Below are 14,151 nucleotides of genomic sequence, written 5' to 3'. Positions count from 1 at the left end.
TGTATTAGTGTTTTTATTCTGTGTATATTGTTTGTTTTTGTGTTTTTAAGCCTTTTTTTGTAATTTAGATTTTTTTAAACATGTATTTTATTTGCATATTTTATTTCTTCACTGAATTTTAAATCTTTATATATTAATTTTATATTTTATTTATACTTTCAATATTTCCTGATTTTAGACTTAATTATTTTCTTTTTATTTTATTCATTTTTTTTGTGTGATGACATTTGTATTTTTATTCTGTTTTTTTATTATTTGTGTTTAAATTTTCTTTTCAATACTTGAAACATTTTTATGTATCTTCTTTTTAATTTATGTTTAAAATTTTATTTCATGTTTTTTGTGTGTGATGACATTTGTATCATATTTTTTAATTTATATATATATATATATATATATATATATATATATATATATATATATATATATATATACATATAACTTGATTGAAACATTTATACATGTCTTATTTTTAATTTATGTCTTAAATTTTATTTTGTGCTTTAATAGCATCAGTTGTTTCAAAAAATATATTTTGGTCTTTATTTTTGCTAATATATTTCTATATTTAATATTTTATTTACATTGTAATTAGTCTTTCTTATTTTGTTATTTTGATTTTGTTACTATATTTATATGTTAATTTCCGTAATTCTTGACTTCATTTTTTTAAAATTATTTCTTTATCTTTTAAAATTTTATATCTGAGCTTCTACATATATTTTTTTAAATTAACATTATTTCCTGTCAAGCTTTATTTTTACTTTACACGCGAACGCGCACGCCGCCGCTTCGGGCACTCCGGCGCCGTGACGTCGCTCGTTTAAATTTTCGCAGCGAGCCAATCAGCTTCCTCCAGGTCATGGTGCCGTATTTTGTAGCGAAGATGGCCGCTTCTCGGAACGGGAAGAGCGGACTGCTGGAGAAAGTAAGAATCCGTTTTTAAACATCTTCTGGTGACTTCAAACCAAACTGTGAGGTTTTAATTTGTCTTTGAGCTCAGACCGAAGCTTCACAGGCTTTAGTTCTCTGCGTGGACGGAGATTTAAAACGCGCATCCGGAGTTAGCGGCTAAGCTAAGCTAGTGCTAACGGCTAGTTTAGATTATTTAGAAATAAAATGGAAATAGAAACAATTAATGATCAGTGGAGCTGAGAGTTTCTTTCCTGCAGAGAGAATCAGTCAGTTTTAGTTTAAATTGCAGCGATTTGTTTGTTTCTCTGCTTCCAGCTGTTAAAACTGAAACATCTGCATTAAAAAGCAGCTAATTTAAACTGTTTACGTTTTGAAGCTTCTCAGTTTTATTCTAATATTAGAGTTAAATGAGAGTTGATGCAGAGGATCAGGTGATTTTTATATTTACAGACTCTGAGGTAACCAACAGACGTGTCAGTGAAGGAAGTTTGTTTCGTTTTTTTACTGAAACGTGGCAGTCAGAACTCTGGTTCAGTTTAAGATTTTAAATATTATTGATTCAACATATTTAAATTTCTTTAAATACTGATTTTAATAAATGTAGAAAAATACTTTTACACTGATTCAGCTTCTAAAGCAACATTAGAGGCATGTGCTTTCAGCTGTTTATGGAGCTGATTTATATCTTAATTTTTAAAACAGTTTCTTGATTATAATTTTAGTTTTCTTGATATTATCTTTTTGTAGTGTATTTTATGGATTTTTTTTAATTTAGAGTTTTCTTTTTAGATTTTTTTGTATATCTATATTTCTTGATATTAAAAGTTTATGTTTTAAATCCACATTAATTTATAATTAATTTTTAAAATATTTTCTTAATTATAATTTTATTTATCTTGATACTGTCTTTTTGAAATTTTTTTATTTATAATTTTCTTTATCTTTGTTTCTTGATATTACAATTTTCTGTTTCTGTTCTTTATTTTTAATCTTTTTTATCTATTATATTTTGGTAGTTTGTTTTCATAATTTCTATAATTACTATAATAGAGTTTTTTTAAAATTCATTCTGTGTTTTATAGTTTGTATTTTGATATATTTTTTAATCACTTTATTTTTAATTCATGTGTCGTCCGTCTATTTATATCAGTGATGCAAGTATTAATTGTTACGAATGTAAATTAAATTAATCTCCAGTGTTGCATTTTGAGCATGAAACATGAAAAAATTCTTAAAAATGTCTTTAACATCTTTAAATATTCAAATAAATCATCTTTGAACTTCACAAATATTCAGTTTAATTAGTTTTTAAAAGGAAAAGCAGCAAATATTGTCCTCTGAAATGCTGAAATGTAAAGAATATTTGGAAATTTATTATCAAAATAGATGTCAGTTGATGTTTTAACTTCAATTCTGCAAAGCTTTTATTGCTTTTCTTTTCATTTGATTAAATTAACTTTAATTTTAGTAATTATTTAATCGATTAATCAGTTTTCTGCAGCTTCTTAAATGTGAATATTCCTGCTTTCTTTGCTCCTCTGTATCAGTAAATTGAATATTTTTTGGTTTGTGGACAAAACTACATTTTTTAAAAACTATTTTCTTAGATTTTATTATCCGAACAACTGATCGTTTCACCCAGAAAACAATCAATAGATCAATTAGCAAAGGAAATAATCAATAATCGCAGCTCTGTCGTTAGTCCAGCTTTACTTAATTTAGACGTTAAGAAGCTTCAGATTCCCACCGTGAGCTGCTGTCTTTGAATGCACCATGAATCAATTTCATCTTCATCATGAGCCAATTGGTGATTGATTGATTGATTGATTGATTGATTGATTGATTGATTGATTGATTGATTGATTGATTGAATGAATGATCCTGATCGGTTTGTTTGTATTTCAGTGGCGGATCGATGAGAAACCGGTGAAGATCGATAAATGGGATGGAGCCGCTGTGAAGAATTCTCTGGATGACGCCGCAAAGAAGGTCGGTTTAATGTTTATCCTGTTTATTTTAATTTACAATTTTTTTTAATGCTTGTCAAGAATATCAATAAAATCTCAAATATCTTTACAAAAAATGTAAATGTGTATCAGTAAAATATTAACTAAATCCTTAAAAAATTAACAGAAAAATGAATAAAACAAAAGTATTTCCATTTTTATAAATATTTAAAACTCCTAAAAAGAGGTGTAACAGTAGAATTACAGCAGAATCTCCAAATATTCACCAATTAATGTGTACAATAATTATAAATATTGTTAGATTATTCAACAAAAAATTCTAAAATAAGCCCAAATGTCTGTAAATTATCCCCCCCAACAAATCTGTAAAATTAACCAGAAAAATAAAAAAAAGTTCCAAAAATATTTAGAAAATAATTATATCTGTAAATGTTTAAAATTTCCCAAATAATTAAATTTGAAAAGTAAATTGTCCAATAAAAAAATTCTAATTTAGAATTTAAAAAAATCTTAGAAATGTATTAGTAAAATATTGTCATATTGTATGTTCATAAAAAATAATCAATATTAGGAATATAAAATATCAGTAAATTATCTTTAAAAAAAAAAACACTGTAAATAATGATAATAATTATTATTATTAATATAAAATATGTATAAGTAAAATATTAACAACTAAATCCTTTTAAAATTAACAGAAATATAAATAAAGCAAAAATATTTCCATTTTTACAAATATTTAAAGCTCCTAAAAAGACAACAGTAATAGCAGAATCTCCAAATATTCACCAATTAATGTGTAAAATATTACTGTGTTGTTTAAATATTCAACAAAAAATTCTAAAATAACCCCAAAAGTCTTTCAACTCTCAAAAAACATCAGTAAAATGTCTGAGAAAAATAATAAACTGTTAATGTTGTTAATGAAATGTATTTAAAAAATGTTTGATTGTGTTTATTTTAATTCTCTGTATTGATTAAAATCATTAGGAAAAAAAACTATTCTGTAAATGAGATTTATTTATAATGCAAGCAGCTGTTTTTCTTTTAGATATTTTCACATTTTTATTTATATCTGAAGCTAAATAATCAGTTTAATAGTTAAATTGTTCTCTTTGATTATCTCCAATCTCAGTTTTGACAGTTTCATTGTTCAGAACAGAAATTATTTAATTGTTGAGTCAACATATAAGATGTTTTTTACTTAATCAGTGAATCATTTCATTGATAAAATGTGAAGAAATTATTTTAAAAATCACCCCGAACTCCTTTTTCTTCAGTATAATCTCGACTTGAATCCCTGGGGTCCGTTTCACGAAGCAGGTTCAACAAACTCTGAGTTTAACCCTGAACTCTGAGTTGATCTACTCTGAGATAGAAAACTCTGAGTTTCTGGTTTCACAACGGCTCATTTGAGTTGGTTTAATCAACTCGGAGCAGTTTCACCCGGAGTTAAGCGCGTGCACCACAACTCTGAAAAGCCAGTATCAATGGAGCGCCGATTCGAAGAGTCACCATGGCAACGGGGAAGCGGAGGACTACACCGTTTGAATTGGAAATCTTAATGCGTTTATATAGCGAGTTTGAGCACGTTTTTAGAAAGAAGTGCAACACCTGCAGCTGCAAAAGAGAGGGAGACGGTGTGGGAGAACATTGCTGCCTGGGTCAATGCGTAAGTTTAAATCACAATAATATTACAGGAAAACTGTTTGAATAGTAGATTATTAAGTTATTTCATTTAGGTGCAATCCTGCAGGGGAGAAGAGCATGTGGCAGAAGCTGAAGATGAAATATAAATACATTTTTAAAACTGGTAAGAAGTCGGCATAATCTCATGGAGCTTCCTCATTTTGATCATGTTTTACATTGTAAAGTAGCCTAAATATTAAGTGGCTGTTTGACTGTGCAGTGGTTTTATCCCACACAGCCTAAATGTCTGCATCCATATCATGTTCTGTTAAACAGTTAAGCCTATTTAAACTGACAGACTTCTACTCAGCCAACTATATATATATATATATATATATATATATATATATATATATATATATATATATATATATATATATATATATATATATATATGTACACACACACACAGAGCCTTGATGGCTCTGACAGGTTTATTTCCAGGGAAAACCACAAAGATGGTAAAAGTCATTTCAGATCCAGACACACTTTTCTGACCGTCCTGCATACAGTTGTCTTACTGAAGTGCTCTGCATCTCCTACATTATATAAAAAAAACTTCCATTTGCAAAGAACCACAGCACAACACACAATATCTGCTGGGATGTTAGAGCATGACTGAGGTTGGTCATGTTGTAAATGTAAGGATGGATTAGGTTGGATGTAGATTATGGACTGTGACGTGAAACGGTACCGCTCTAAAAGATACTTGTCGAGAAATGCGAGAACATCTATGCGCTGATAACAATCTCCTGATGAATATTTAAATCTCTGTGCAGTAATTCTGCTCCTTCATCCACTGGATCGTTAATAAAAGGACGTCATTTTGAGACACGGCAGAATTAGACTTCGCCAAAACTCACCAGCTGACTGAATGAATGAGGAAATGAAATAGTGTGTGACTGAAAGAGGGCGGAGACTGAGAGAAACTCGAGGTTTACTGAGAAAAACCTGGTCCCGACCAGGTTAGATTCATAGAGTCTGTTACTATGGTAACTGACTGAGAGTTTAAGTTACCCCTCTTTGTGAAACAGGGTAGAGTTACCCCTCTGTCTCTGGTTTGAGTTACCTCCCTTTGTGAAATGGAAAACTCTGAGTTTCCCTCATTTCAGGGTTAACAAACTCAGAGTTTTCACTAAACCTGCTTCGTGAAACGGACCCCAGGTGAAGCCTCCAGGTGTGTTGTTGTCTCATTCTGCCCCCTCCAGGTGCTGCTGGAGAAGTACGGCTACGTGGAGAACTTCCAGCTGGTCGACGGCCGTCTGCTGATCTGCACCGTCTCCTGTCTGTTCGCCATGTTGGCTCTGGTCTGGGATTATCTGCACCCGTTCCCTGAGTCCAGACCGGTCCTGGCCTGCTGCGTCATCTCATATCCTCCCACCTGCACGACTCACCTGGTCTGAACTCACCTGTTTAGAATAGCGCAACTCATATTTTACTGGATTATAATATCTAACAAAAACAGTTTAGTATGAAGAATAAATCTCTGAAAGTATTTAAAATGTTTAGACTTCTGGAAATATTAAAAAAATAATAAAACATTTGTTTAAGAAAAAAAAAGTCAAATTTCCCTAAAATATGAGGCTAACAAAAGAAAATATTACAAAAAAATCCCTTTCTTTAAAAAAAATTTGAGATATTTTTATTATTATAAAAATAAAAATTTAAATATTTTTTTAAAAAAAATAAAAATTTGAAAACTATCTGAAAGACATTTTTTAAACCCTAACAATGTAAGTACAAAAAAATAGATAAATAAAATCCAAAAAATATCAAAATATTAAAGAAAAATGTAAAATCTCTAAAAATATTTAAAATATTTACGCTTCTGGAAATATTTAAAGGAGCTTTAAAAAATTATATAAAACAATTTGTGAAAATACCTGTAAAATTTTCCTAAAATACACGGTTACGGATGATAACAAAAAAATATTATTATAATCTCCAAAAAATGTACCTTTCTTTAAAAAATTTACATTTATATAATTTTATTATGAAAATAAAAATTTAAATATTAAAAAATACATTGTAAAAAAAATGAAAACTATCTGAAGGATGTTTTCAAATACTAACAATATCAATACAGAAAATAGATAAATAAAATCTAGACATTGTTAGAATATTTTATTTAAAAAAACTATAAAATCTCTGAAAGATGTTTTTAAAATAACTTGCATTTAAAATATTATCATTATCTCCTAAAAGTATAATTAAAATGTGACTTACCTCCTGAACAATGTGTAAAATATTGTTTCCAACAAAAGAGTTAACTCTAATAAATATTTATATAATAATAACGAGAGTAAGAAAGATATTAGAAGATATTTAAATCTCTGAAAATGTTTAAAATGACTACAGTAAATTCTCATGAATCTAAAACAAACAGAATAAATTATGAAAGCAAATCTGCAAGGCTGCAGCTATCGATTAATTTAGTAGTCGAGTATTCTATAGATTATTCTGGCGATTAATCGAGTAATCGGATTCTGCATTAGGCATGCACGTTACAGCATCAAAAGCGGAAGTGAGCGCGCTGTGCAACAGAAATAACCATCCTGGACACATATATAGTATAGTACAGGTGTATTGTACATATACAGTGTAGTATAGGTGTATTGTACATATATAGTATAGTACAGGTGTATTGTACATATATAGTATAGTACAGGTGTATTGTACATATATAGTATAGTACAGGTGTATTGTACATATATAGTATAGTATAGGTGTATTGTACATATATAGTATAGTACAGGTGTATTGTACATATATAGTATAGTACAGGTGTATTGTACATATATAGTATAGTACAGGTGTATTGTACATATATAGTATAGTACAGGTGTATTGTACATATATAGTATAGTACAGGTGTATTGTACATATATAGTATAGTACAGGTGTATTGTACATATATAGTATAGTACAGGTGTATTGTACATATATAGTATAGTACAGGTGTATTGTACATATATAGTATAGTATAGGTGTATTGTACATATATAGTATAGTACAGGTGTATTGTACATATATAGTATAGTACAGGTGTATTGTACATATATAGTATAGTATAGGTGTATTGTACATATATAGTATAGTACAGGTGTATTGTACATATATAGTATAGTACAGGTGTATTGTACATATATAGTATAGTACAGGTGTATTGTACATATATAGTATAGTACAGGTGTATTGTATATATATAGTTAGAAGTTATACAAGGACTGAGGAGCAGTGGCTGAATACTGCGCTGTCTGCTGCTGGTATGAACTCAAATGCAACTAGATCTCAATGTCTTTCTAAGCCCCGCCCCCACTCTACTTCTCATTGGCTCGTGATATTAGTTTGGTTGAGAGCAAAAGCTGCGTTCCCCTCATTCCACTGGTAGACGAACTCGATTGGCAGTGTAGTCCTATATTTTTTTTTCCAAGCCAAACACCAGCGCCGCACGCTGGAATTCCGGCACGGTGCCTGAATACTTACAGAAAACATACAGTGAATGTACGTGTCCACTAGATGTGTTTTTCCCACATGTAAATGCGCCGCATCTGAAAATCACACGCATGGTGGGCGGTCACTAGTGGACCACAACATGGTCACATGACAGCGCTGAGCTTCAGCGGACCGCTACGTGGTCACGTGACCGAGCTGTCAGGTTGACAAACACAGCAGCTCGGCTGCAAACTTTCTTTTTATTTCAAAAACACTTCAGGGAAAAGTATTTCTGAAAGCATTTGAGGCCAGAAATAATCTGTGCAGCAGCTGAATCTGTCCTGGTTTTAGTTCACTGACGGCTAGTTTAGACGACGTTTAGACCACGGACTGGTTGGTCACTCCTGCCATAAACAAGAGAAAAGCTGCGCTGGTTAAAATAGAAGCGTCCCGTCACATTTAAGGACCCGGTTTGTATCGAATGAAGTCTGGGTCTGGCCTCAGACCGCGGTCTGCCATTATGTGATCTGAGGTCGAGCATGTAGTTGATTCAACGAAGCCTCGATTCAGAGAAATTTGCCTCGAGGAATTTTAGTAATCGAATTACTCCAATAACTTGAGAAATCGTTTCAGCCCTACTATTTTTGTTATTTTCTGCTACAAATATAATTAAAATGTGCAACAAAAATAATAAGTTGCCTCCTGAACAACATGTAAAGTAGTATTAAAATGTCCAACAAAAAAAGCTAAAATATTTGTATAATAATAATAATAATGGTCAGACAGGAATATGAAAGATATTTAAAATTTCTAAAATAAATTCTCGTACAATCCAAGTTTACAGGAAATAAAAGAAAAACATCAATAAAATCTCATTTATATTATAAATTTCTCCAGTTGATGTTAAATGTTTACTGATAAAAATATGAAAAATCAGTTTTAGCGTCATTTCTTTAGCTTCTACATTCCTTCACCGGTTTTCCTGAACAAATAAATGTAAATAAATAATCTAATAAAGTATAAATAATGTTCCTAAACTAGATATGAAGCCTGAAGACAGTAAAAGTTTCCTAGAGTCTGTTTGTGCTCCTTGACTCGTCCTCCTCACGTACTTCATCATGATGGGCATCCTGACTCTCTACACGTCCTACAAGGAGAAGAACATTTTCCTGGTGGCGCTGCAGAAAGATCCAGCTGGGATGGATCCGGACCACATCTGGCAGCTGTCCTCTTCCCTCAAACGGTCAGTCACAGACACATTACTGATTAGTTATTAAAAATATCTGTATTTTGATGGTTTCAGAGTTTTGAGATGTTTGAAGAGACTCGTTTTTTTTAATTTCTGACATTTTACAAAACAAAACATCAGGACTGCAAATAGAAAATATCTTCATCTTTGACTTTTTCAGAATTTGGCCAAAAAAAAAATCTCACAAGAAATATATGAACAAGATGTCCAACAAAACTTGTACTAATGGAAAAATGATCAAATAAAATGTCTAAAATATAATCTTAGTAAAATTTACCAAATATTTATGAAGCTTGTCAAAATATTTGCCATTTTACTGATATATTTTAGAGATTTTATGACCAAGGAATTGTAAATTATCTGCCTAAATATAAAAGAAAAAATTAAATAGTACCAACAAAATATCTAAAATTAACAGAAATGTAGCTTTTTAATTCCTAACAAATATTTACATGTAAAAAATTGTATTTAATGTACCTAAAAGGGGATGTTTCTAAAATCCTAATTGCAAAATCTCTAAAACATAATAAATATCCGACTAAATGCTTTTGAATTAATGTGCAGAATATTTGTACATATTATTTAAAAAAATATTCAACAAGAAATAGTAAACGAACTCCAAAAATCTTTAAGCTCTTGCAAAAATAAAATCTAAATATGAGACAAAAATTAAACTAAAAATAATCAAATAACAAAAAATATGTCAATAAAATCTATTAAAAAATATTCATTAAATATTTGTTTGTGGAAATATTTAAAATAAGTAAATTACCAAATAAAAAAAGTAAATTAACCCAAAAATATATATATATTTTTAAATCAAAAAGAAAATATGTTATACAACTATTCAAAATCATTGAAAAATTAATAATAAAATCTTAAAAATACAGCTGGTCCTAAACTTAAGTCGGAATTCTGTTTCTACGGATCGACATTAGTCGCTTTTTTCCTTAAGTCGGAAGTTCGGCATAAACAAAGCCGTTACGTGCATCACGATATTGATCAGTTCTTCATAAAAGTCATGAAAACCAACGACTTTCATGCATGTTTGAGTCATTTTACAAGTTAAAATTTAGTGAATGTAGCACAATCCAAGGTGGCGTACAATCGGAGAATGGAAACAAATCCATCTTTTAGCGCCGCATGACGACGTGTTCATCCGCTTCGCTCGTTAACTAGTTCCACGTAACCAGTTCTGACAAAACGATGAAACACCGTAGGTCGAGGACGTCGTAAACTGAGGACCTCCTGTATATTATAAAGTACAGGGGGTCCTCGACTAACATCGGAGTTTCGTTTCTACGACCAGACGTAAGTTGATTTTTGCCACATGTCGAAACTCCAATGAACATGTAAACAAAGCCATTACGTGCATAACTATATCGATCAGTTCTTCATAAAAGTCATGAATACCAACAACTTTCATGCATGTGTGAGTCATCTTACAAGAAGATAACAGAATTTGTTGCACTGTTTTTACAACTTGATCACACTTGGGAGCCATAATGAAGGGCAGAAAGTTAGCGAATGTAGCACAGTCCAAGGTGGCGTACAACCGGAGAATGTAAACAAAGCCGTCTTATAGCGCTGTGTGACGACGTATTCATCCATTCTCCAACTAGTTCCACGTAACGACGAAACGCTGTAGGTCGAGGATGTCGTAAACGGAGGACTTCTTGTATGTTCTAAAGTATTTTAAAAATAATCTCAATGCATATTAAGGGATAGTCGTTGTACAGAACAGTAACCTGTTGGTTGTTTTTGATAATGCTTATGCTAATGAGGATAATGATAGTTGTGCTAACAGTGACTCTTCCGATCTCCAGGTTCGACGACCAGTACACTCTCAGAGTGTCTTTCACCGACGGGAAGTCGAGGAACTCGAGGGAGGCCGAGTTCACCAAGTCAGTGTCGGCGTTCTTCGACGAGAACGGGACGCTGTCCATGGACCAGTTTGAGAAGTCGGTTTCCAAACTGCACGACACTCTGGCAGCAGACAAGAAAACCAAATAACTCTCTGGACACACAACGACATCTCAGTTTGGTTCAGATACTGGTGGGGTTCATAGTTTCACTCGGTTCGTTGGTTTCAGTTCGATCCTTAAACGGTCAGTTAGATAAAGGTTGTTAGTCGTTTTAGTTGTTTCCACTGCAGGAACTTTTGCCAGCAAAGTCGCCACTTAATCGTTTTTTTTTCTCAGCATTTTGATATTTTAAAGACCTCCAGCTTCCGACAGATCTAAAGCTTTAAGTCTTGAGTTTTAGCTTTTTTTTTTTTTTTTTTAAATCCTTATTAGGCGTTTTTTCCACTGCAGGTTCAGGACTTTCCAGGATCTAACAGTACAACAGTGGAGGTTTGTTATGTTGGATCATGTGATGGATTTTACGTTGTTGGTGACATCAAAGAGAAAAGTTTAACCAATCACAGAAGTTCCTACTCTGGACTAGGAACTTTCTTTGAGTTTCTGCTGGGACAGTTCTTGCAGTGGGAACATGAATAAAAGTTGAGCCTGCAAATTCCTGCAGTCAGAAACAACCTTTTGTTTGCTTTTTTTTTTTCAGGGCGGCGCAGGAAGTGAGATCAGAATCATGGCAAATTTTAAGTAACTTTCTCAACAAATGATCGGCAGCATTGTCAAGAACAGATTAACTAATGACAGGATTTAAGTCACGTCAGAGGCGGACACAGCCGGTTTTCAATCACAGACTTCAAACCTTCTTGAATTCATTAAACACCACAGAAGTCTTTGTCATGGTGCCCCTTTAACAGCTAAACTAAATGTTGGCTAAATAATCCATGACTGATAACAGAAAGCAAAGTTTTAATCAGTTCCAGTTTGTCTTAAATACATTATTTCCAGTTGGAGGTCAGAAATCATCATGAGTCTTTGTCATGGTGCCCCTTTATTAGCTAAGCTCCCACAGTGATCTCTGCTTTAACATGAACTGTAGTCTCAGTGATGCCTCCTCTGGTCTCTACAATATTAAACAGTGAGAGGCTCCACCTGGTGGAACAACCAGAAACAACAGCTGATCTACATTTACTGACATGCACAACCTTCTTTTTCCTTACATTTTTCGATTTTGTGTCCGTTTTGTTGTTTTTTTTTGTCTCATTTTAAGTCTTATTTGCGTCTCCTTTCCGATGTTTTGTGTCTCTTTTTTGTTGTCTTGTTTTTATCTTGTGTTGTTTTTGTTTTGTTTGTGTAGTTTAGTCTCATGTTTTGCCATCTTCTGCCTTGTCTAGTGTCCATTAACGACCCCAGAAGTCTTTGTCGTGGTACCCCTTTACCAGATAAACTCCCACCACAGTCTCTGCTCATCAACATGAACTTCCTGTTAAACAGGTAGAGGTTCCGCCTGGTGGAACAACCAGGTGCTACAGCTGATCTACATTTACCAACATACACAGCCTTCTTCTCGGTTGAATTATTAACGGCTGTTGATGGTTAATCGTTGGGACACAAAAGTTGACTGAATTCTCTGCGGTGAAGAAAACTTTGAATTAACCGACTCTCCTCTTAAATAAATAAGAGACAAACTGAAACCAGCGAACCGCCTGAAAGGAAGGAAGTCCGTCGTAGTTTTACAGCAGGTTAGAAACCGTTTCAAAACTCCATAATACCAGGAAAATAAGCAGAATTTAGAAGTAACAACATCCAGTTATCTGTTCTTATCGATGTTTTCTCTTGGCTCAGTCAGAATCATCTTCTACCCTCCAGGCTTTCCTCATTCCTACAGCACGTTTGTATTTTTGGTAACCATTTTATACTTACAGTGAAAAATGCGAACTCGAGGGACGGTCCAGCAGCTCACTGGATCATTTTAAACGGTTAACAAGCGCTAAGTGAGCGGATTCACACGTCGTCTCGTTCTCCCTGCAGGTCAAAGCAGCATTTCAAGTTTTTAAAAACGATTATCTCATCTAAAAACTGATGCCTTCGCTGTCTAATTGGTAGAAAAACTTGCTAACATTCAGGAGACATTAGAGTTTCAGACTTCACCAATTGCAGTGCGACGTGTTGCGGGGTGGGCGGTGCCACCTGAAAGGTCACACAGGTGTGAAGTGAGCGGCTGTCGTCACGGAGACGCAGCTGATGGTGGCAGGAACATAATTTAATTTTTTTTTTTTTTTTCTTTTTAAAAACATTAAATGAATCTGTCGACGTTGCCGAGCGCCTCGTTAGCATCGTTAGCGTCCACCGGTGATCTGAGCAGACCTGCTGGATGCTAACATGCTAACATTAGCTCAGACGTCGGTGGTGCTTCCAGATGGACATGTGGACGCCTTACAGCAGGACGAAGTCTGAATGTTGACAGTTTGTTGTGTAACTCTGTTGGTGAATATTAAAGATGGACTGTTACCCAAAAAAAACAAAAAACAAACTAATTCTGAGTCCGTCTGTGAAACTACAGGCTGAATGTGGACGAAGTTTGACTTAATAGTTTGGATTATTGGAGGGAAAGACTGGGAACAGAAACCTCTGCTGAAAAAAATTGTTAATATGGCTGTTGGAGAGATAAACGACCACAAAGAGACGACAAAAAGATGCAAAACAACACAAATGACGACTTAATATGACAATACAGAGACACAAAACAGCAAAAAATGACACCAAATGAACACAGACACACACAATGATGAGAAAATGATGCAAAATGACCAAAAAGAAAGACATCAGTGACTCAAAATGCAAAATTACGATTCGCATAATGACCACCCAGAGACACAAAACAATCAAAACTGGATGTAAAATTTGACAAAAGTAAAATAATTATATTTTTTATTATTATTATTATTATTATTATTATTATTATTATTATTATTTTATAAAAGTTGACACACGATGACCAAAAAGACACACAACAAGACCACAAAGGTACACCAAAGTACAA

At 32.9% G+C, this 14,151-nt stretch overlaps 1 protein-coding gene across 1 annotated transcript; it reads left to right on the top strand.

The window, feature by feature from the left end:
• Positions 1–853: 853 nt before the first annotated feature.
• spcs2 (signal peptidase complex subunit 2) lies at positions 854–13,641 on the top strand. The gene is made up of 5 exons (XM_055012208.1): positions 854–928; positions 2,821–2,904; positions 5,780–5,940; positions 9,115–9,249; positions 11,082–13,641. Exons 1-5 carry the CDS (start codon positions 863–865, stop codon positions 11,266–11,268), a joined length of 633 nt encoding a protein of 210 aa, XP_054868183.1. The 5' UTR covers positions 854–862; the 3' UTR covers positions 11,269–13,641.
• The last annotated feature ends 510 nt before the right edge of the window (positions 13,642–14,151 follow it).

Source organism: Amphiprion ocellaris, chromosome 7 (genome assembly GCF_022539595.1).
Source record: "Amphiprion ocellaris isolate individual 3 ecotype Okinawa chromosome 7, ASM2253959v1, whole genome shotgun sequence".
Classification (NCBI taxonomy): Eukaryota; Metazoa; Chordata; class Actinopteri; family Pomacentridae; genus Amphiprion; species Amphiprion ocellaris.
The sequence above is the reverse complement of the archived record's forward strand: the minus strand, read 5'-3'. Positions and strand labels throughout refer to the sequence as shown.